At 44.2% G+C, this 20978-nt stretch overlaps 1 protein-coding gene across 1 annotated transcript in view; it reads right to left on the minus strand.

The window, feature by feature from the left end:
- Positions 1–20978, minus strand: part of LOC102266843 (general transcription factor II-I repeat domain-containing protein 2) — a 46735-nt gene that overhangs the window by 20931 nt on the left and 4826 nt on the right. Inside the window, 6 exon segments of the mRNA XM_005892858.2 lie at positions 982–1010; positions 1570–1753; positions 3869–3947; positions 3950–3993; positions 7924–8062; positions 9120–9223. Coding sequence (XP_005892920.2) covers positions 982–1010; positions 1570–1753; positions 3869–3947; positions 3950–3993; positions 7924–8062; positions 9120–9218 — 574 coding nt within the window. The 5' untranslated portion in view covers positions 9219–9223.

Below are 20978 nucleotides of genomic sequence, written 5' to 3' on the forward strand. Positions count from 1 at the left end.
CACCAGCCACCCCTCACGCTCCAGTCCCTCCTCTAAGGTGAGCTGGGCCCCCAGGAACTCACAACTGCTCCAGAAATACTTCTTCCGTGAGCAGTCCATGCACAGGAGGGTCTCATCACCGTCTGTACCCCGAGGTGCGTCTTGTGGACAGTGAGACCTCCGCCCACCCCAGCCACTTGGTTTCTGCACCTAGGTAGGCTCAGCATGACACTCTCTTTAGACCTGGTCTTTCATGAACATTTCATGACCCAAGGTTTCCATCTACATCCAGAATAACGATCTGAGAAAACAAGAAGTGGGCGTAGATGGATCTCTAAATGCTCCTGGTAAGACTGCTTCTTTTTTTGGTTCCTTCATCATTATGAGGAGATTATGAGTGGTTCTGGGTTCCCAAACGTAGTCTCCAACACCCTGCACAAGCTTTCTGCCTGACCACATGGAATGGGCTTCCTGGGGGAACCAAGCTGTTAAGACCCTGCTTATCTCGGGGGCCAGCTTCTCCAGGAAGCTATTCTGACCATACAGTTCTAACCCTTTCCCAAGGGCTCTCAGGGTCACCACCCCTGGTTCTCTGAACAGTCTCATTCCTTCTCACAGACATCTCAGAAATACAGGAATGGCCACACAGCCCAGACCTACTCCTGAAGCTCACAATGCCTGGCCCATGGCTGGTGTGCAAAGACCAGCATCCTCACTTTCCTATGCGTGTGGACAAGGCAGGTCTCCCACCCTGTGAAGCCTGCACGCAGAAGTCCTCTGGCATGCAAGCTGGAGGAGGGTGGTGTCTCGGCTCCTGGGCTGGATGTGTGTGTTTCCCTGAGCTGTAGTGCCTGCAAACATCACCCCAGGTCCCGGGATCAGAGGTGGCCTCCTCAATGCAGGAAAGACACAGCCTAAACAAGTTTTAGAATGTGCCAAACTCGCACTTTAACTAAGAAAAGCAAACTGGGCAGCCACCAAGTAGGAGAAGCTGTCACTTACCCGGCTGATTCGCTGGACCCGGGAAAGGTCTGCAAAAAAACCCCATATATTAACAGCTGATATGCACACACCAGACACACAGAGTAAACATCTGAAGAACCAACTTCTAAACGTGAGAGGACAGGGGCTTCCTTGGGGGCTTAGTGGTAAAAAATCTGCCTGCCAATGCAGGAGACATGGGTTTGATCCCTGGTCTGGGAAGATCCCACACGCCGTGCAGCAACTAAGCCCGTGCATCGCAACTACTGAGTCTGTGCTCTAGAGCCCATGAGCTAAAACTACTGAGCCCATGTGCCTCAACTACAGAAGCCCGCGTGCCCTAGAGGTGGGGATCGGCAACAAGAGAAGCAACCGAAATGAGAAGTCTGCGCGTCACGACTAGAGAGGAGCCGCTGCTCGCCGCAACTAGAGAAAAGCCCATGCAGCAATGAAGCCCCAGCACAGTCAAAAATAGATACATAAAATCATTTAAATAAATACAACAATCCCAATAAATAAACATATCGGGACAGATTTAACCAACTGAAATTAAGTTGTCAGTTTATCTGCAGATGAACCAGCTGTGAGAAAAGGGGGAGAGCCTGTCACCTGTTGATGAGGAATGAAATCCCCGCTTTGTTCTCCAAAATCCACTTCAGCGTTGCAAGGTCATAGTTCTCAGGGTGTTGGAAGGGGACCCCTTCTGGGAGCCCCTGCACCACTATAGCCTCCTGGTCCGTCAGCATCTTCTCATAAGGAACAGGTACCATGGCTGCTGTCCCCAAGGCTTTGCCTGGAAGCATCAGCAGGACATCTTTAAACAACAGGAGCATAAGAAACCCTGACCATCAATTTCAGTTAATGCCATAAACCCAGGTGGTGACATTTGGCTCCAAAGTTTATTAAAATCCTAACGTGTCCCATGCCGCTATATCTCAAGTTCGTAACATTTCCAATCAAACAGCCAAAAGAATACATAGAATCTGTTTTCCTTTAAATCTTCACAGAAGAGAAAATAACAGGTTGCATAATCTATAAAAACACTGAATCAGTATATTGTACACTGGAAACTAATATAAGGTAAGTCAACTATATTTCAATAAGTAAACTAAAAGTAATCCATTTCTGAAAGAAAAGACAATAATAGGTCTTTTTGTCTCTTCTCTTGGCAGTCACACGATTCAGGGTGTGCACTCTGGGGCACCCAGAGCTGCAGGGAACAGCCTGTGTGGTTATTCACGATGCTGCCAGCTGAGGATGAGGGCCCGGCCCAAAGCTCATCTGTCCCTGTGTCACATGGTACAGACCAGGCCCTGCCTGGAGACAGCTGAGGCCTCACGTCACCACCTGGGGCTGTGGCAGTCTCTCTGCACCGCTGGCCATCCCCAAGGTGCTGGAGCCTCATTTTTCATAGGGAAGTATAACCTGAGACCTTAAGATCCCCTAGCTGGGGTCCCCAAATACAGACGCTCACTGCAGGTCACACAGATGTGTGCAGCTGTATAGGAAAGAAGAGCCAGGCCCAAAGATGCTCATGGGCTTCTAATGCAAATATAACACCTGCAGACATCCTTGTTATCTAGCTTTTAAGTGGTTTTTTGTTTTGTGTGTGTGTTTTTTTTAAATGCTCTGTGTTGCATGCCAGATGTTACTTCTGGCATAGTACCACGCCCCTGGCAGTGGAAGCACAGATTCTTAACCATTGGACCACCTGGGAACACCCCTATCTAAAGCATTGTGTAGGTATTTAAAAAAAAAAAACCATCTCAGGGGAGTGAGGCTCAGGAGGGAGGGGATATGTGTATAATTATGGCTGATTTGTCGCTGTTGTATGGCAGAAACCAACACAACACTGCAAAGCGATTTTCCTCCAATTAAAAAATAAATTAAAAAAAATTCCTGTCTCCAGGCCTGTGGGGAGACCAATGAGGATGAGGCTGGTGTGTGAACCAAGCATGAACATCTGTCATAACTACGTGGCCGTGGGGAGGGGGCTCCGCAGACTGAAGGCTGATGTATCCAGATGTTCTGACAAATGGGAAGAGACCAAGTTGATCTGGTACTTAACTGGCTGTTCACTTGATGAAAATGTGGATTTCTCTAATGTTAGAGAGAGTTTATATAGTCAGACTGATAAAATGATCTCTAATACCAGCTTTGCCAACAAAGGTTTGTCTAGTCAAGGCTATAGTTTTTCTAGCAGTCATGTCTGGGTGTGAGAGTTGGACTATAAAGAAAGTTGAGCACCACAGAATCAATGCTTTTGAACTGTGGTATTGGAGAAGACTCTTGAGAGTCCCTTGGACTGCAAGGAGGTCCAACCAGTCCATCCTAAAGGAGATCAGTCCTGGGTGTTCACTGGAAGGACTGATGCTGGAGCTGAAACCCCAATACTTTGGCCACCTGATGCAAAGGGCCGACTCATTTGAAAAGACCCTGATGCTGGGAAAGATTGAAGGCAGGAGGAGAAGGGGACAACAGAGGATGAGATGGTTGGATCGCATCACCGACTCAATGGACATGGGTTTGTATAAACTCTGGGAATTGGTGATGAACAGGGAGGCCTGGTGTGCTGTGGTTCATGGGGTCACAAAGAGTCGGACACGACTGAGCAACTGAACTGAACTGAATACCATCTTCGTTGGCTTCCCTAGTGGCTCAGCAGTAAAGAATCAGCCTGCCAATGCAGGATATGAGGGTTCCATCCCTGGGTCAGGAAGATCCCCTCGAGAAGGAAATGGCCATCCACTCCAGTATTCTTGCCTGGAGAATCCAATGGATAGAGGAGCCTGGGGGCAGCTACAGTCCATAGGGTCACAGAAGAGTCGGACACGACTGAGCGACTAAACACCACCACCATCTTCTGTAGTGAACTAGTCAGGGAATGAATGCCTAAGGTGAGCTTTACCGTAACAAAAGCAGAAATAGTCTTCAACAGCCTTTCTCAGGATTTCCGTTTCTCCTGAATCAACCTGCCTCCTGCTGGCGTTGGCGGGGCCTGGGGTTTCACCTCCTGCAGCCCTTCAGCAACACCTGTGAATAAGCCATCGGTACAAAGTCAGAAGCCAAGCACCTGTATAGTTCATTTCCTTAATATCCATGCTTCCAGTGCTGGAAGGAAAAAGGGGGAAAGGAACTGACATAAAACAGGATCTTTTAATTAAAAAAATAGGGTCAAATAACAAGGTGATAGTCTCTGAAATGACTCTATGGATAAACAATCAATGATTCACATATGAGGAAACAGAATTTAGTAGTTCAAAGGGAAATATCATAGAAAATTATTTACTACTGAGTTTGCAAGTCACTAGGCAGGAAGACACTCAGAACTGCAGAGATTTAGGACCAGCCCCCCAGTGATTAGCTCTGAACAAAATCTTAAGATGAATTACTTCTTTTTTTTTTTTTTTTGGCCATGCCGCGTGGCTCGTAGGATCCTTGTTCCCTGATCAGGGATTGAACCCATGGATCCTGCATTGGAAACATGGCATCTTAACCTTCGGACCACCAAGGCAAGTTCTAGGATCGATTACATGAAAGCTTTGAAGAACAGTCAGAAATAGGCAAAACCAGAAAGCAATGATGTCCTTGAAAGGAGGGAAGAACACAGGGAGTGAGATGCATGCTGACCTGGCTTTTCCCCTGTGGGAACTCCTTACTTCACCTGGGGTTCCGGGAGAAATAGAGCTTAACCAAAAAAAGCAGCTGGGGGTAAAGAATCTGCCTGCCAATGCAGGAGATGCAAGATCCCTGGGCCGGGAAGATTCCCTGAAGGAGGAAACGGCAACCCACTCCAGTATTCTTGCCTGGAGAATCCCATGGATGGGGGAGCCTGGTGGGCTACAGTCCATGGGGCTGCAAAGAGTTGGACACAACTGAGTGCCTGGGCACTAACAGCAGGGGACTTAGTTGACATGAGGAAATCTACGTCACAGGTCAGGACCGCCATTGTGGTTAGACAGTGAAGCGGAAGTTCTGGAGAAGAGTGAGTCACAAGGTGGAAGACCCAATATCGTCACAGCAACTTCCCTCGGATTCTTGTTGTTTTCGTTGCTAAGTCGTGTCCCACGCTTTGCGACCCCACGGACAGTAGCCCCGCCAGGCTCCTCTGTCTATGGGATTTCCCAGGCAAGAATACTGGAGTGGGTTGCCGTTTCCTCCTCCAGGGGCTCTTCCTGGCCCAGGGATCAAACCCGAGTCTCTTGCACTACAGGCGGATTCTTTACCATCTGAGCCACCAGAGGAGCCTCAATTGGTCCTCAAACTGTGCAAGCACAGGGTGAGGCTTTAAGTAGAAGCAACGTTTGGAAGCTAAATTGTTTAGTAGAGATTTAACAGCCAACAGGGTTTAAACATATTTAAACAGGGTTTAGCATTCGCCAGGTTTGGGAAACTTGTTGAACACTTTGTAAAACTAAGGGGCACATCTTAGGAGGAGGGGCCTCCCTCCAAGACTAAGAGGGATGGATCCTCCAGGGCCAAGGACATCACTTGTCCACGTGGGGACCAGGTGACCTGCCTGCCAGAACAAAACGCAGTTTTATTTAGCAGACCTTTACAACATAGCATGCATAATACCCTGTATGAAATTTAAAATTAGTAGGGACTTCCCTGGCGGTCCAGTGGTCAAGACTCTGGGCTCCCAACGCAGGGGGCACAGGTTCAATCCCTGTTTGGGGAAGTAAGATCCCACATGCTGTACAGCACAGTAAAAAAAAAAAAAAACCCAAAAGCTCCATACACAAAAAAACAAAAAATTAGAAATGTGAAGAAGCAGGAAGATGTGACCCATGATCAAAAGAGAAAAAAAGCAATTTATAGACTCAGAACCACTAATGACTCAGTTGAAATGACCAGATAAGGACTTAAGACAACTGCTATAAACACACGAAGGACTTTATATAGCCATGGTGAGCACAACAAATGAGTATAAGGGGAATTCCAACAGAGAAATGAAAATGCTAACCAGAGAAAGAAGAAAGAAAATGGAATTTTCGAAATGGAAAACAGGTGGAAATGAAAATTTCCCCAGATGAATAGTGCCCTGGATATGGCAGAAGGAAGAATCAGTGTCCTCAAAGAAACGCTAGTAGAAACTATCCAATCTGAAGCTTGAATATAAAAAGGGACACATACACAAAAGGAACAGAGCCTTAATGACCTGTGAGACAATAAAGAGCGATTTTCCCTCTCTGTGTAAATGAAGAGAATTGGAATGAATATTTGAAGAGATGATAGCCAAAAACGTCCACTGTTAACAAAGACATCAACCTGCAGATTCAGTAAACTCCACAGACCAAGTAAGGCAGAAGCAAAGAAGGTCATAAATAGGCATTTCATGGTCAAATGGCTAAAAACCAAAGACGAGACAGAGCTAGGGAAAAACACACATTACCTCCAAGGGAACAAAAATAAGAATTCTAACCTAATTTTGTTATCTAAAACAGTGGCAGCCAGGAGACAATGGAATGAAACAGCTGAAGGGCTGGAGGAAGGAAATTCCCTGGCAGTCCAGCAGTTGGGACGCCATGCTTTCACTGCCGAGGGCGCAGGTTCAATTCGTGGTTGGGGAACTAAGATCCCATAAGCTTTGCACCATGGCCAGAAAAAAAGGCTGGAGAGAAAGAAACTGTCAAGCCAGGTTTCGTAGCGAGTGAAAAACAGTCTTCAAAAAACAACAGGAACCTACTGCATGGTGGCCCAGGGGTCTGTATTCAATAACCCATAACGAAAAACAATCTGAAAAAATATATAAACACAGGTGTAACTGAATCACTTTGCTGTACACCTGAAACTAACACAGCATTGTAAAATCAACTATACTTCAAAAAAAAAATTCTTCAAAAGCAAGAATGATGTTGGCATGACAGCAGACTAGGAAGCAACAGGCCTTCTTTCTTCCACGGATACACCAAATTAGCAATAGATGGAGCAGAACACCTCTTCGAGAACTACAGACCATCTGAGAAGCTACGGCACCCCAGCCACTGGAAAACCAAGAAGAGACTTCAGCATAGGCGTAGGAAGATTCTCAGCATTTGGTGTGCCTGTGTGTGCCTCTCCTTCTACGTGGCACAGTGCTGCCTGTGTGTGCCTCTCCTTCTACGTGGCACAGTGCAGAGCAGCTGGGAAGGAATCCCTCAGTCTGAGCCTCCTCCTTTGGGGTGCAAACACAAGAGTGGACTGAGTCTTCAACCTTCTGGCTTGTCTGGGAGTTGCTGGAGGAACTGATTTCTATCTTGCCTGACTCAGAGCACACGACTTAATTCAGAGCTGCAGTTCTGCGGGGAGACACCAGGGGGCAAAAGAGAGTTAAAAAGATTTGCGAGGTTCTAGAACAGACAGCTGGAGAAGGCAATGGCACCCCACTCCAGTACTCTTGCCTGGAAAATCCCAGGGACGGGGGAGCCTGGTGGGCTGCCGTCTACGGGGTCACACAGAGTCGGACACGACTGAAGTGACTTAGCAGAACAGACAGCGGGTCAGAGGTTGGTCTTCCCTGCCTGGAGCCAGTAAGCAAAAACGGGAGAGGTCTTGGACTCAGTGTTTTGCTAGGTCAAAGGGATGTGTCCAAACCATTTTTAGGATAATGCTGATGACATCTTAGAAGAAAACAACACACAAGTCTTGCCTGCAAATATTCTAAGATTTATAAATACAAAGGATAACATCCTTAACGTGCATGCATGCAAAGTGGCTTCAGTCTTGTCTGATTCTCTGAGACTCTATAGGCTGTAGCCCGCCAGGCTCCTCTGTCCATGATTCTCGAGGCAAGAGGACTGGAGTGGGTGGCCATTCCCTTTTCCAGAGGATCTTCCCCACCCAAGGATAGAACCCAGGTCTCCTGCACTGCAAGCAGATTCTTTTCCATGGGGCCACCATGATGACATCTTAGAAGAAAACAATATATAAGTCTTGCCTGTAAGATTTATGAATACAAAGGATAAAATCGTTAACACCTACAGTATTTTGCAAAATCCTTCTGTAAATCCGTCCTGGCATTGACAAAAGCACGTCCTTTCTCTGTTCCAATAACAAACACATCTGCTTCATACATAGCGATGCAGGCCACTTCCGCCTTGGACTTGGCCAGTTCTTTACACTGAAATGAAAAACAGAATGAAATGTTATCTACATGGGTGGATCCAAATTTCGTGGGGCCTGGGAGGTCTGCTTTAAGAAAAAACACAAAATTACAGAAAAACAAAATCTCTCTAGCTGATTTTCTCGTGGTCCAGGATCCAATCCAGGGTTGCACTTTCTTTTGCTGTCCTGTCTCTCCAGTCTCTTTCCATGTGGGACAGACAGATCTCCGTCTTTCTTTGTCTTGCACGAGACTGACATTTATGGAAGTGCAGCCCAGTTATTTTGGGTTTGTTCAATGCTCCCTCCTTCGACCAGGAAGCAGTACTGCTGCTTCTGAGTGCCTCCCACCAGGAAGCTCCAGAGGTCCCTCTGGCCCATCTCTGCCCATGTTCCTGTTGGTCACTTGATTAAGGAGGTGGCTGTCAAGTTTGTCCACTTTTATAAAGTTAGTGATTGTTCCTTGTTTAATCCATAAGTATCTTGTAATCAGATGCTTTGAGATTATGTAAGTTAGTCGTGTTCTACTCTTTGTGACCCCATGGACTGTAGCCCACCAGGCTCCTCTGTCCATGGAATTCTCAGGCAAAAATACTGGAGTGGGTAGCCATTCCTTTCTCCAGGGGGTCTTTCCCAACCCAGCAATCAAACCCAGGTCTCCTGCATGGCAGGCAGATTCTTTACCATCTGAGCCACCAGAGAAGCCCCTGAGGTTATGTAGATTTCCCCTCAAATTTTTACCCATTGGGTAAAGTTTATACTTCGGATGTAAATAGATGCATATAAATAGATTATTAATTGACCTTTGAATTTAAACAAGTATTTTCAAACAAGGTAACAGAAATGCCTGCATTAAATTTTCAGATCTGGAGAGCTTAGCTTAATATGATTCCATCCATAAAGTAGGAAAACAGTTCTTAATTATCTGACAAGCCCATCATTCTTTCTTAAAAAGGGTATGTGTACACAAATAGGATTTAACTCTGTAGCTGAATGTCTGACGTGTTGGCGAAGTGTTTCGTAATTCAGCAGTGATCCAACCAGATGACATTTTATAGAACTGCAAACCATCTCACCATGGACTCAAGAGCAGACACAAGGAAGGTCACTACCATTCTGCTCTCCGAGGACTCCTCGTGTGCAATGGGCGGCGTGGACACTGCTACTTGTGCCATAATCCCTAGGAGAGAGAAGTATTAAGAAAGTGAGTGGTAGAAATTGTGTCCTGCTCAACTCGTTTAGAACTGGGAGGGTCCTCACAGGTGACCTAGTGCAAACCTTCCTTTAAAGCTGGCACTTAAAACCAGTACATGGAGACTTCTCTGGTGATCCAGTGGTTAAGAATTCACCTTCCAATGCAGGGAACTGTGGTGTGATCCCTCGTCGGGGAACTAAAGGCCCCACAAGCCAAGGGGCAATTAAGTCTGCATGCTGCAACTAGAGAAGCCTGCTTGCCACAGTGAAGACCCAGAGCACCTCCCACTCCCCCCAAAAAAGGACAATATATGATCCACTTGTCATGTATGGATGTGAGAGTTGGACCACAAAGAAAGCTGAGCGGCGAAGAATTGATGCTTTTAACTGTGGTGTTGCAGAAGACTCTTGAGAGTCCCCTGAACTGCAAAGAGATCAAATCAATCCTAAAGGAAATCAACCCTGAATATTCATTGGAAGGACTGATGTTGAAGCTGAAGTTCCAATACTTTGGCCACCTGATGCAAAGAACTGACTCATTAGAAAAGACACTGATGCTGGGAAAGATTGAAGGCAGGAGGATAGGGGATGACAGAGGATGAGAGGGTTGGATGGCATCACTGACTCGATGGACATGAGTTTGAGCAAGCTCTGGGAGCTGATGATGGACAGGGAGGCCTGGTGCACTGCGGTCCATGGGGTCGCAAAGAGTTGGACACGACTGAGCGACTGAACAACAACAATATGATTTGCCTAAGACTGTGTATTTCCCACTAAACCTCGACATGTATTTCATTAAATGAAGTCGGGTATTACACTAGAGAGGCATGTTACCTATTTCCCAAGTGAGGAGGAGAGAAGGTAACGTCTCTTACTGATCCAGCGTTGTTTTGTCTGATTCCAGCATTGTGGTGACTGACACCACATTCCGGGCCACATACACAGAAAAAGGAGGGCAGTGGGTTTGTGTACTAGAGCCTGGAAGAGAAGAAAACCCCTTCCTTCCTCTCCTCTTAGGACTTCTCCTGCAATGAAAGCTCATGCTAGCTTTTGCTAAATTCTATACCAAGTGAGCATTAGAAAGCTTCTTTGAAAAATTTTCTGCAGCACCGTAAAAAGAGTTCTTTGAAATAGAGCACGCAGTGTATTAATATCTGTCATGTCCTGTCCCTGCAATAGCTAATTTAATTATATTTGTAAGCAAAAGATAAACAGATCAACATAACTATATGGGAGGAAGCCCAAAGGTCTATGGGCATGAAGCATGGTGGTCCTCTAAGACTATTCAGAAATATTTGCAAATGTTTCTTCCTGAATTGATTTCTTGACCACTTGAAGGTGTGTGGCCATGTGCCTTGTGTTGGCCGAGGACATCAGGGAAGTGGCATCACTTCCACGATGGGGATTCCACTGTACTCCCTCTTCCTCTGCAGTTTGATCTGTCAGGTTCCATGTGATCAGGTTCCAGAGAAAAACACAGATCAGACCCACAGCCAACTCACAAGAGACCTCCAGTGCAAACAAGGAATCAATCCTTGCTCCTTGAACGCACCCAAATCTGGTGGTTTTTTGACCATCGCTTACCCTGGCCAATCTGGATGGATAAACCATGCTGAAAAGGAACTCTAAAAATGTAACTACTCATCTATCTCGATTTTCTGAAGCCACCGGAGGATCCTTGAGGATCTCTTACATTAAAGTCAAAGCCTCCCTGAGAAAGAAAGTAGACTAGCACACACAGAGCCATTAGGATGCAAATTGTTAGAATTTGTTAGAATTAAAGCTTTTTTTTTTTTTAACAACTCTGCCTATTATGAAATAGAGCATAAGAATGTGACATCATACCGAGCAAGCGAGCTAAATCACTTCAGTCGTGTCCGACTCTTTGCGACCCTGTGGACTGCAGCCTGCCAAGCTCCTCGGTCCATGGGGATTCTCCAGGCAAGAATACTGGAGTGGGTTGCCGTGCCCTCCTCCAGGGGATCTTCCTGACCCAGGGATCGAACCCACAACTCTTATGTCTCCTGCATTGGCAGGCTGATTTTTTACCACTAGAGCCACCTGAGAAGCCCAAGAACATGAATTAACAGGCATGACCTGGGCATGAACAGGTGAGGAAATACACTTCAATTTGAAGTTTTTATTTATTTAAAAATTGATTTATGTACTAGGCATGCCACTTAGGCATGCTGGATCTTAGATCTTAGTTCCCTGACCAGGGATGGAACCTGTGCTCTCTGCAGTGGAAGTTTGGAGTCCTAACTACCAGACCATCGGGAAGTCCCAATTTGAATCTTTAAAACAATTATCTTAAAATCAAGCCTTTGACTCTCTTCTTGTTATTACACCGCATTTGAGAACAAACAGAAGTTGGTGACTATTGCTGGCCATCACAAGGACTCTGTTTCAGCAACAGAGCTGGAGTCAGAAAAAGCAGCAAACAGAATAACCTGGGAGAAATGGACGGATTCTTAGAAAAGTTCAATCTTCCAAGACTGAACCAGGAAGAAACAGAAATTATGAACAACTCCAATTACAAGCACTGAAGTTGAAGCTGTGATCAAAAATCTCCCCCAAAACAAAACCCCAGGACCAGATGGCTTCACAGGAGAATTCCATCAAACATTTAGAGAAGAGCTAATGCCTATCCTTATAAAACTCTTTCAAAAAATTGCAGAGGAAGCAACACTTCCAAACTCATTCTATGAGGCCACCATACCCTGATACCAAAGCCAGACAAAGACAACACAAAAAGAGAAAACTACAGGCCAATATCACTGATGAACATAGATGCAAAGATCCTCAACAAAACTTTAGCAAACAGAATTCCGCAACACATCAAAAAGCTCATACACCATGATCAAGTTGGGTTTATTCTAGGGATGCAAGGATTCTTCAATATATGCAAATCAATCAATGTGATACACCATATTAACAAATTGAAAGATAAAAACCATATGATATAAAAATAGATGCATAAAAAGCCTTTGACAAAAATTAGTACCCATTTATGATTAAAACGCTTAAAAAAATGGGCATAGAAGGAATCTACCTCAACATAGTAAAGGCCATATATGATAAGCCTACAGCAAACATTATTCTCAATGGTGAGAAACTGAAAGCATTCTCCCTAAGATCAGGAACAAGACAAGGGTGTCCACTTTCACCACTATTATTCAACATAGTTCTGAAAGTCCTAGCTACAGCAATTAGAGAAGAAAAAGTAATAAAAGGAATCCAGATCAGAAAAGAAGTAAAGCTCTCACTGTTTGCAGATGACATGATACTGTACATAGAAAACCCTAAAGACAGAAAATTACTAGAGCTATTCAGTGAATTTAGCAAAGTTTCAGGATACAAAATCAATGCACAGAAATCACTTGCATTTCTATATACTAACAATGAAAAGTCAGAAAGAGAAATTAAGGAATCAATCCCATTCACCACTGCAACAAAAAGAATTAAATATCTAGGAATAAACTTACCTAAGGAGACAAAAGAACTGTACACAGAAAATTATAAGACACTAATGAAAGAAATCAAAGATGACATAAACAGATGGAGAGATATTCCATGTTCCTGTGTAGGAAGAATCAATATTGTGAAAATGACTATACTACCAAGCGCAATCTACAGATTCAATGTGGTCCCTATCAAATTACCAATGACATTTTCCACAGAACCAGAACAAAAAATTTAACAATTCATGTGGAAACACAAAAGACCCTGAATAGCCAAACCAGTCCTGAGAAAGAAGAATGGAGCTGAAGGAATCAACCTTCCTGACTTCAGATTATACTACAAAGCTACAATCATCAAGACAGTATGGTGCTGACACAAAAGCAGAAACATAGACCAATGGAACAAGATAGAAAGCCCAGAAATAAGCCCATGCCCCTATGGGTACCTTATTTTTGACAAAGGAGGCAAGAATATACAATGGGGCAAAGACAGCCTCTTCAATAAATTGGTGCTGGGAAAACTGGACAGCTACATGTAAAACAATGATATTAGAACATTTCCTAACACCATACACAAAGATAAACTCAAAATGGATTAAAGACCTAAATGTAAGACCAGAAACTACTAAACTCTTAGAGGAAAACATAGGCAGAACACTCACTGACATAAATCAAAGCAAGATCCTCTATGACCCACCTCCTACAGTAACAGAAATAAAAACACAAGTAAACAAGCGGGACCTGATTAAACTTAAAAACTTTTAAACAGCAAAGGAAACTATAAGCAAGGTGAAAAGACAACCCTCAAAATGGGAGAAAATAATAGCAAATGAAACAACTGACAAAGAATTAATTTCCAAAATATACAAGCAGTTCATACAACTCAATACCGGAAAAACAAACAACCCAGTCAAAAAGTGGGAAAAAGACCTAAACAGACATTTCTCCAAAGACATACAGATGGCTAACAGACACATGAAAAGATACTCAACATCACTCATTGTTAGAGAAATGCAAATCAAAACTGCAATGAGATATCACCTCACACCAGTCAGAATGGCTGCTATCAAAAAGTCTACAAACAATAAATGCTGGAGAGGGTGTGGAGAAAAGGGAACCCTCTTGCACTGTTTGTGGGAATGTAAACTGATATTGCCACTATGGAAGATGATATGGAGATTCCTTAAGAAACTAGGAATAAAACCACCATATGACCCAGCAATCCCACTCCCAGGTATATACCCTGAGGAAACCAAAATCGAAAAAGACACATGTATCCCATTGTTCATTGCAGTACTATTTACAGTAGCTAGAACATGGAAGCAAACTAGATGTCCAGCAACAGATGAATGGATAAAGAAGTTGTGATATATATACACAATGGAATATTACTCAGCCACAAAAAGGAATGCCTTTGAGTCAGTTCTAATGAGGTGGATGAACCGAGAACCTATTATACAGCATGAAGTAAGTCAGAAAGAGAAAGATAAATACCATATTCTAACGCACATATACGGAATATAGAAAAATGGTACTTAAGAATTTGCTTACAGGGCAGCAGTGGAGAAACAGACATAGAGAATAGACTTATGGACATGGGGAGAGGGGAGGAGAGGGTAAGATGTATGGAAAGAGTCACATGGAAACTTACATTACCATGTGTAAAATAGATAGCCAATGGGAATTTGCTATATGGTTCAGGAAACTCAAACAGGGGCTCTGTATCAACCTAGAGGGGTGAGATGGGGAGGGAGGTTCAAAAGGGAGGGGATATGTGTATATCTATGGCTGATTCATGTTGAGGTTTGACAGAAAACAACAGAATTCTGTAAAGCAATTATCCTTCAATTTAAAAAAAAATTGAAAAAGAAAAAGCAGCAAGCAGCACCCAGCAGGCACTCGTGTTAAGTCTTAGAAACTCTTTCCTGTAGCGGCTAGATTCCATGATTATCACTTTGCACATCAGACCAAGGAAATGCGTATCACAAAGTATGAAGCCGCAAAGGCACGTTATGCTTCCCACTCACCAGAATGTTCACTTAGATTATGCTCCATCCTTATTACTTTGGGAGCTCAGAATACTTTCATTCAAAATTCGCATTTTGCCTACTATCCCAGACACAGAAAAAGGAGCAGACGCATTCTCAGGTCACAAACATGTTGATTTGTCCATGCAAAGCTAGAACCAGGGCAACTTTCTGGCTACTGCTGTTTCCACTTCTCACCTTCAATTGCCCTAGGTCTGCTGAGATGTCAGGGCTTCCTGGGTGGTGCTAGTGGTAAGAACCTGCCTGCCAATGCAGGAGATGTAAGAGACAGGAGTTTGAATACTGGGTTGGGAAGATCCCCTGGAGTGGGGCATGGCAACCCACTCCAGTATTCTTGCCTGGAGAATCCCCATGGACAGAGGAGCCTGGCAGGCTACAGTCCATTGGGTTCCAAAGAGTTGGACGTGACTGAAGTGAGTTGGCATGCATGTATGCATTGCTATGATATCAATCACATTCAGTGTGTGTTAAGAAATGGGGAAAGACAGGGTGGGACAAATTGAGAGTAGCAATGAGATATATACATTATCACATGTAAAACAGATAGCTAGTAGGAAGTTGCTATGTAACTCAGGAAGCTTAGCCTGGTGCTCTGCTGCGACCTAGAGGGGAGGGAGGGAGACTTCAGAGGGAGGGGATATATGTCTACACATGGTTGATTCACGTACAACAGGAACCAACACATTGTAAAGCAATTATCCTTCAATTTAAAAATTTTTACAAAAATAATGGGAGGGATGCCATCCTAACAGCCTGTGGGGAAGCCACAGGAGACGAGAGCTCCCGCTTCATTAACAGAACTTCTCGGGACCATCTCAGTACTCTTTGATGGGAAGAACCCTGGAGGCGGTGGAGTCCAGTTGGGCTCCATGGGGAAGGCAGATTCTGCCTGGGGCTTTCTGCTCTCTAGAAATGGCTGCATCTGGGTCACTTCCCTGAGAGCCCTTAGTCAACAGGGCGTGTGGAACAGTCCCTGCACCCCTAACCCCTGACTGCGTCCGCTCCTCCGCCCTTTGCGAGAAAGAAACTGTCATCGCACCACCGCATTAACTGCGACCGCGCGAGGATACACCAGGCCGGGTGGTGACACGAGCTTCCAGAGCACGAGGCCTGATGGGCGGGCCCTCCCAGAGCCAGGAGCAGGAAAGCCAGGTTAGGGCGCTCCAGACCACCAACCAGCTCCGAGACCCCGGTGGGCTGCCCTCCGCCGCCTCCTCTCTGATCAGACACCCAATTACTCACCTCCCAGGAAGGGTCTTTTCACCTCTCACCTTTTATGAGCCCCCTCGCCTTAAAATCAAGGGAACCACACATTTATAGGAGTCTATGAATATGTAATGTTCAGAACAGGGAAATCTACAGAGATGGAAGTAGACTGCGGGTTGCTTAGGGCTGGGAGGTGGGTAGATAAATGGTACAGGGTTTCTTTTCAGGAGTGATGAAACTATTCTAAAATTGTCTGTGGTTACGATTGCCCAACCATATGCATATATTAAAAGCCACTGAACTGTATACTTTAAATGGGTGAATTTTATTTCAAAAAAAGAAAGGGGGGTGGTTTCAGGGGTTACAACTTGGTGCTTTCACTGCCGGGTCGGGGGGTTCAATCCCTGGTCAGGAAACTAAGCTCCCACAAGCCCAGCTGTGGGCCCAACAACAAGGACAAAAAGCTATTAAGAAATCAAATGGCAGGACTTCCCTGGTGGTCCAGTGGCTAAGGCTCCACCCTTCCACTTCAAGGAAGGGGCTCGGGTGGGTCCCTGTAGGGGCAATAAGTCCTACATGCCGTGCAGTGTGGCCAAAAAACTAAAAAATTAGAAAGAAAATCAAAGGAAATCAAAGAGAGGTTGGATGGCAACAAAGGAAATTAACACTCCCCAAACATACACCACATGCCAGTGCTTTTCTGATCATCTGATTTGCTACCCGCACACTGTCTAAGGTCCCATGCTAATGCACAGGATGATTCGTGGAGCAACAGGGGCTGGGAATGCAGTGGAGGAGCGGATGGCAAACCAAGGAGCTCAGGGAGCTTAGAAAAAGGATCTCCAAAGGCAGGAGCCCCACGATTAGAGAGACCACATGTCCTCGGCTGGGACAGAACTCATGTAACCTGCCTTGTAGGTAAGTCATTAATAGTCCTCCCTTCTTTCCCTGGTGGCTCAGACAGTAAAGTGTCTGCCTGCAGTGCGGGAGACCCAGGTTTGATTCCTGGGTCGGGAAGATCCCCTGGAGAAGGAAATGGCAACCCACTCCAGTATTCTTGTCTGGAAAATTCCATGGACGGAGGAGCCTGGCTGGCTACAGTCCATGGGGTCACAAAGAGTTGGACACGACTGAGCCACTTCACTTCACTTCACTTCTCTCTCTCAAGCGCCTGGAAGATGCATTGTAACATGTGGGTGGTTTGTGAAACAAAAAAATCACTTGAACATGAAGTCATGTATCCTTAAAAAAAATTTTTGTTGTGGTGGTTTTGGCCAAGGCGTGGCTTGTAGGATCTTAGTTTGCTGAGTGTGTGTGTCTGTGTGCCCTGTTGCTCAGTTGTATTTGACTCCTTTTGGCCCCATGGACTGTAGCCCGCCAGGCTCCTCTGTCCATGGGATTCTCCAGGCAAGAGTACTGGAGTGGGTTGCCATGCCCACCTCCAGGGGATCTTCCCGATCCATGGATCGAACCCGGGTCCTCCACAGTAAAAGTGCCGACTCCTAACCACTGGACCTCCAGGGAATTCTCCTTAAAAATATTTTTAGAAATTGAAGTACACTTTGCAAAAAGTTTAACCTTGTCTAATGTATGGTTCTGTACATTTTTAGCAAATATAAAGTTACGTAGCCACCACTGAAATCATGGTGTGAACTGCTCCATCATACCCCAGATTCCTCCATGCCTCTTTGTCAGCTACCCCACCCCAACCTCTGGCCAGAACTGATCTGTCTTCTGTCCCCATAGTTTTGCTTATTCCTGAATATCACATAAATGGAATCCTATACTGTGCTGGGGCTGTATCAGTAATTTGTTCTTTGTGTTACTGAATATTCCACTGTAGGGATGAAACACAGTTAAATTAACCCTTTTGCCATTTACAGAACTTTTGGGCTGTCTGAAGTTTTTTGATGACTATGAATAAAACCATAAATTAAAAGACGCTTGCTCCTTGGAAAAAAAGTTATGACCAACCTAGACAGCATATTAAAAAGCAGAGACATTAGTTTGCCAACAAAGGTCCATCTAGTCAAAGCTATGGTTTTTCCAGTAGACATGTATGGATGTGAGAGTTGGACTATAAAGAAAGCTGAGCACCGAAGAATTGATGCTTTTGAGCTGTGGTGTTGGAGAAGATTCTTGAGAGTCCCTTGAGACAGCAAGGAGCTCCAACCAGTCCATCCTAAAGGAAATCAGTCCTGAATATTCATTGGAAGGACTGATGCTGAAGCTGAAACTCCAAAACTTTGGCCACCTGAGGCAAAGAACTGACTCACTGGAAAAGAGCCTGATGTTGATTGAAGGTGGGAGGAGAAGGGGATGACAGAGGATGAGATGGTTGAATGGCATCACTGACTCAACGGACATGAGTTTGAGTAAACTCTGGGAGTTGGCGATGGTCAGGGAGGCCTGGCGTGCTCCAGTTCATGGGGTCACAAAGAGTCAGACATGACTGAGCAACTGAACTGGTGAATAAAACCACTATTGTGTCAACCTAAGGTTTCATTTCTCTTGCGTAAAGACCTAAGAGTGGGATTGCTGGGTCATATATCTTGAGGTTTTTTTGGTTTGTTTTTTTTAGCTTCAAAAGAAGTGAAACTGTTTTCCAAACTGGTTGTACCATTTTGTATTCCTACCACTTATGGTGTTGTTTGGGTGCTAGGTCGTGTCTGACTCTTTTTGACCCCATGGACTGCAGCAGGCCAGGCTCCCCTGTCCTGCACTATCTCCCGGAGCTTGCTCAAATTCATGACCATTGAGTCAGTAATGCTACCTCACCATCTCATCCTCTGCCACCCTCTTCTTCTTTTGCCTTTAATCCTTCCCAGCATCAGGATCTTTTCCAATTCCTACCACTAATATATGAGAAGATAGTGAAAGGAAAGTCGATCAGTCGTGACTGACTCTTTGTGACCCCGTGGCCTATACAGTCCATGGAATTCTCTAGGCCAGAATACAAGAGCAGGTAGCCTTTCCCTTCTCCAGGGGATCTTCCCAACCCAGGGATCGAACCCAGGTCTCCCGCATCGCAGGCAGATTCTTTACCAGCTGAGTCATAAGGGAAGCACACAAATACTGGAGCAGGTAGCCTTTCCCTTCTCCAGGAGATCTTCTCGACCCAGGAATCGAACCAAGGTCTCCTGCACTGCAGGCGGATTCTTTACCAACTGAGCTACCAGGGAAGCCCTATGAGAATATATCCCTACCACTAATATGTGAGAATTCCAGTTGCTCTGCATCCTTGTCAACATGCAGTATTGTCAACTTAAAAAAAAATTCTTTTTCACAATTTTAATAGGTGGGTAGTAATATCACTTTGCAGTTTTAGTTGGCAATTTCCTAATGATTAAAAATGCTAGGCATCTTTTCATGTGCTTTTCTGCCATCCATATAGCTTATTTAGTGGAATGTCTTGTTCAGATCTTTTGTCCATTTTGAAACTAGATTGTGGTTATTATTATTGAGTTTATAGATTCTTTATATTTTCTGGATACAAATCTTTTATGTGTGATGGGCAAATATTGGGCTGGCCAAAAAGTTCATTCAGGTTTTTCTATAAGATGGTATGGAAAATCTAAATGAACTTTTTGGGCCAACCCAATATTTCCTATACTGGGAAATGTAGCAACCCAATGTTTTGCTATAGGGAACAGTACACAGAGATAACTGATAAAACTTTATGATGTTTATCAGTAACCTAAGGATGATGTGGCCAGATAACTTTATCTCAAATGGTTCAGAAAAAATAAAACTTCTTTGTATTTACACTTGCAATTTTTCTGTAAGTTTGATACTGTTTCAAATTTCTAAAAATTATTTTTTAAGCTTACATCAAATATACACACATTTCTGTTTCTTAAAATTGTACAGTCAATGGGTTTTATAATTCCTTTAATAAGTATTTAGACTGTATCATCAAGAATTCAGATTAAACTACTTCATGGGAAAGGCCCAACTTGAAATAATTTTTACTTGTGCAAAATCCATCTATTGGCAAAGACAGAATTTCACTTCTATTTTTTCTCTATATTTTTACACATCGCCTGCATTACTTGGTTGAAATATTAAAATCTCTTTCCCATTGTAAGTTATAGAAATCTCACAAGGATTTTTAAATCAGCTTTTAAATATATCGAACATTGGTCAACTTTTATCTTGCTGTTGATGTTTAGTCGCTAAGTCGTGTCTGACTCTTTGCAACCCCCTGGACTGTAGCCCACCAGGCTCCTCTCTCTGTCCATGGAATTCTCCAGGCAAGAATACTGGAGTGGGTAGCCATTCCTTTCTCCAGAAGATCTTCCTGACTCAGGGATTAAACCTGCGTCTCCTCCGTTGCAGGCAGATTCTTTACCGTCTGAGGCATTATTTAAAACTGTGATGAAGAAGCTGATAGTCTTTATTATTATTAATATTATTTTCGATGTGAATCATTTTGAAAGTCTTTACTGAGTTTGTTTACAATACTGCTTCTGTTTTATGTTTTGGTTTTTTGGCTGCCCTCCCCCACCAGGGATCAAACCCAGACCTCCTACACTGGAAGTTGAAGTGTCAACCATTAGACTGCCAGGGAAGTCCAAAGAAACTGATATTCTTGACTATCATCTTTCTGAGTCAATTAATTCGAATACTGCTTAAAAATAAGACTATATCTTGTTTGGCAGAGTTGTGTCTTACAATGCAAGTAGGTACACCGAAAGGCAAATTCAAGTACGGTCAACACCATCGGAGGAAGCAATGAACACCTTTCCCAGAGGGAACACTTTTCTTCTACGATTTCTTTAATTGTTTAGGAGAGAGGCTTTTCTAACTCTTAATCTGCATGTGCAACCTTGCCGACACTGCACACTTTTTCGGGTAAGTGGTTCTGAAATGCGTCAGCCACCCTTGGCAGGCTCTGCCTTGTCTATCACCAGTCCATCCCCTCTCTGGTGGTGGTTTCCCTTTTGTCTTAGAATTTTGCCATTGACAGATATGTCGTTAGAGTTCACGTCTTCCAGCCACAACTTTAATACTTTTCAGCCTCTCT

Source organism: Bos mutus, chromosome 25, assembly GCF_027580195.1.
Source record: "Bos mutus isolate GX-2022 chromosome 25, NWIPB_WYAK_1.1, whole genome shotgun sequence".
Classification (NCBI taxonomy): Eukaryota; Metazoa; Chordata; class Mammalia; order Artiodactyla; family Bovidae; genus Bos; species Bos mutus.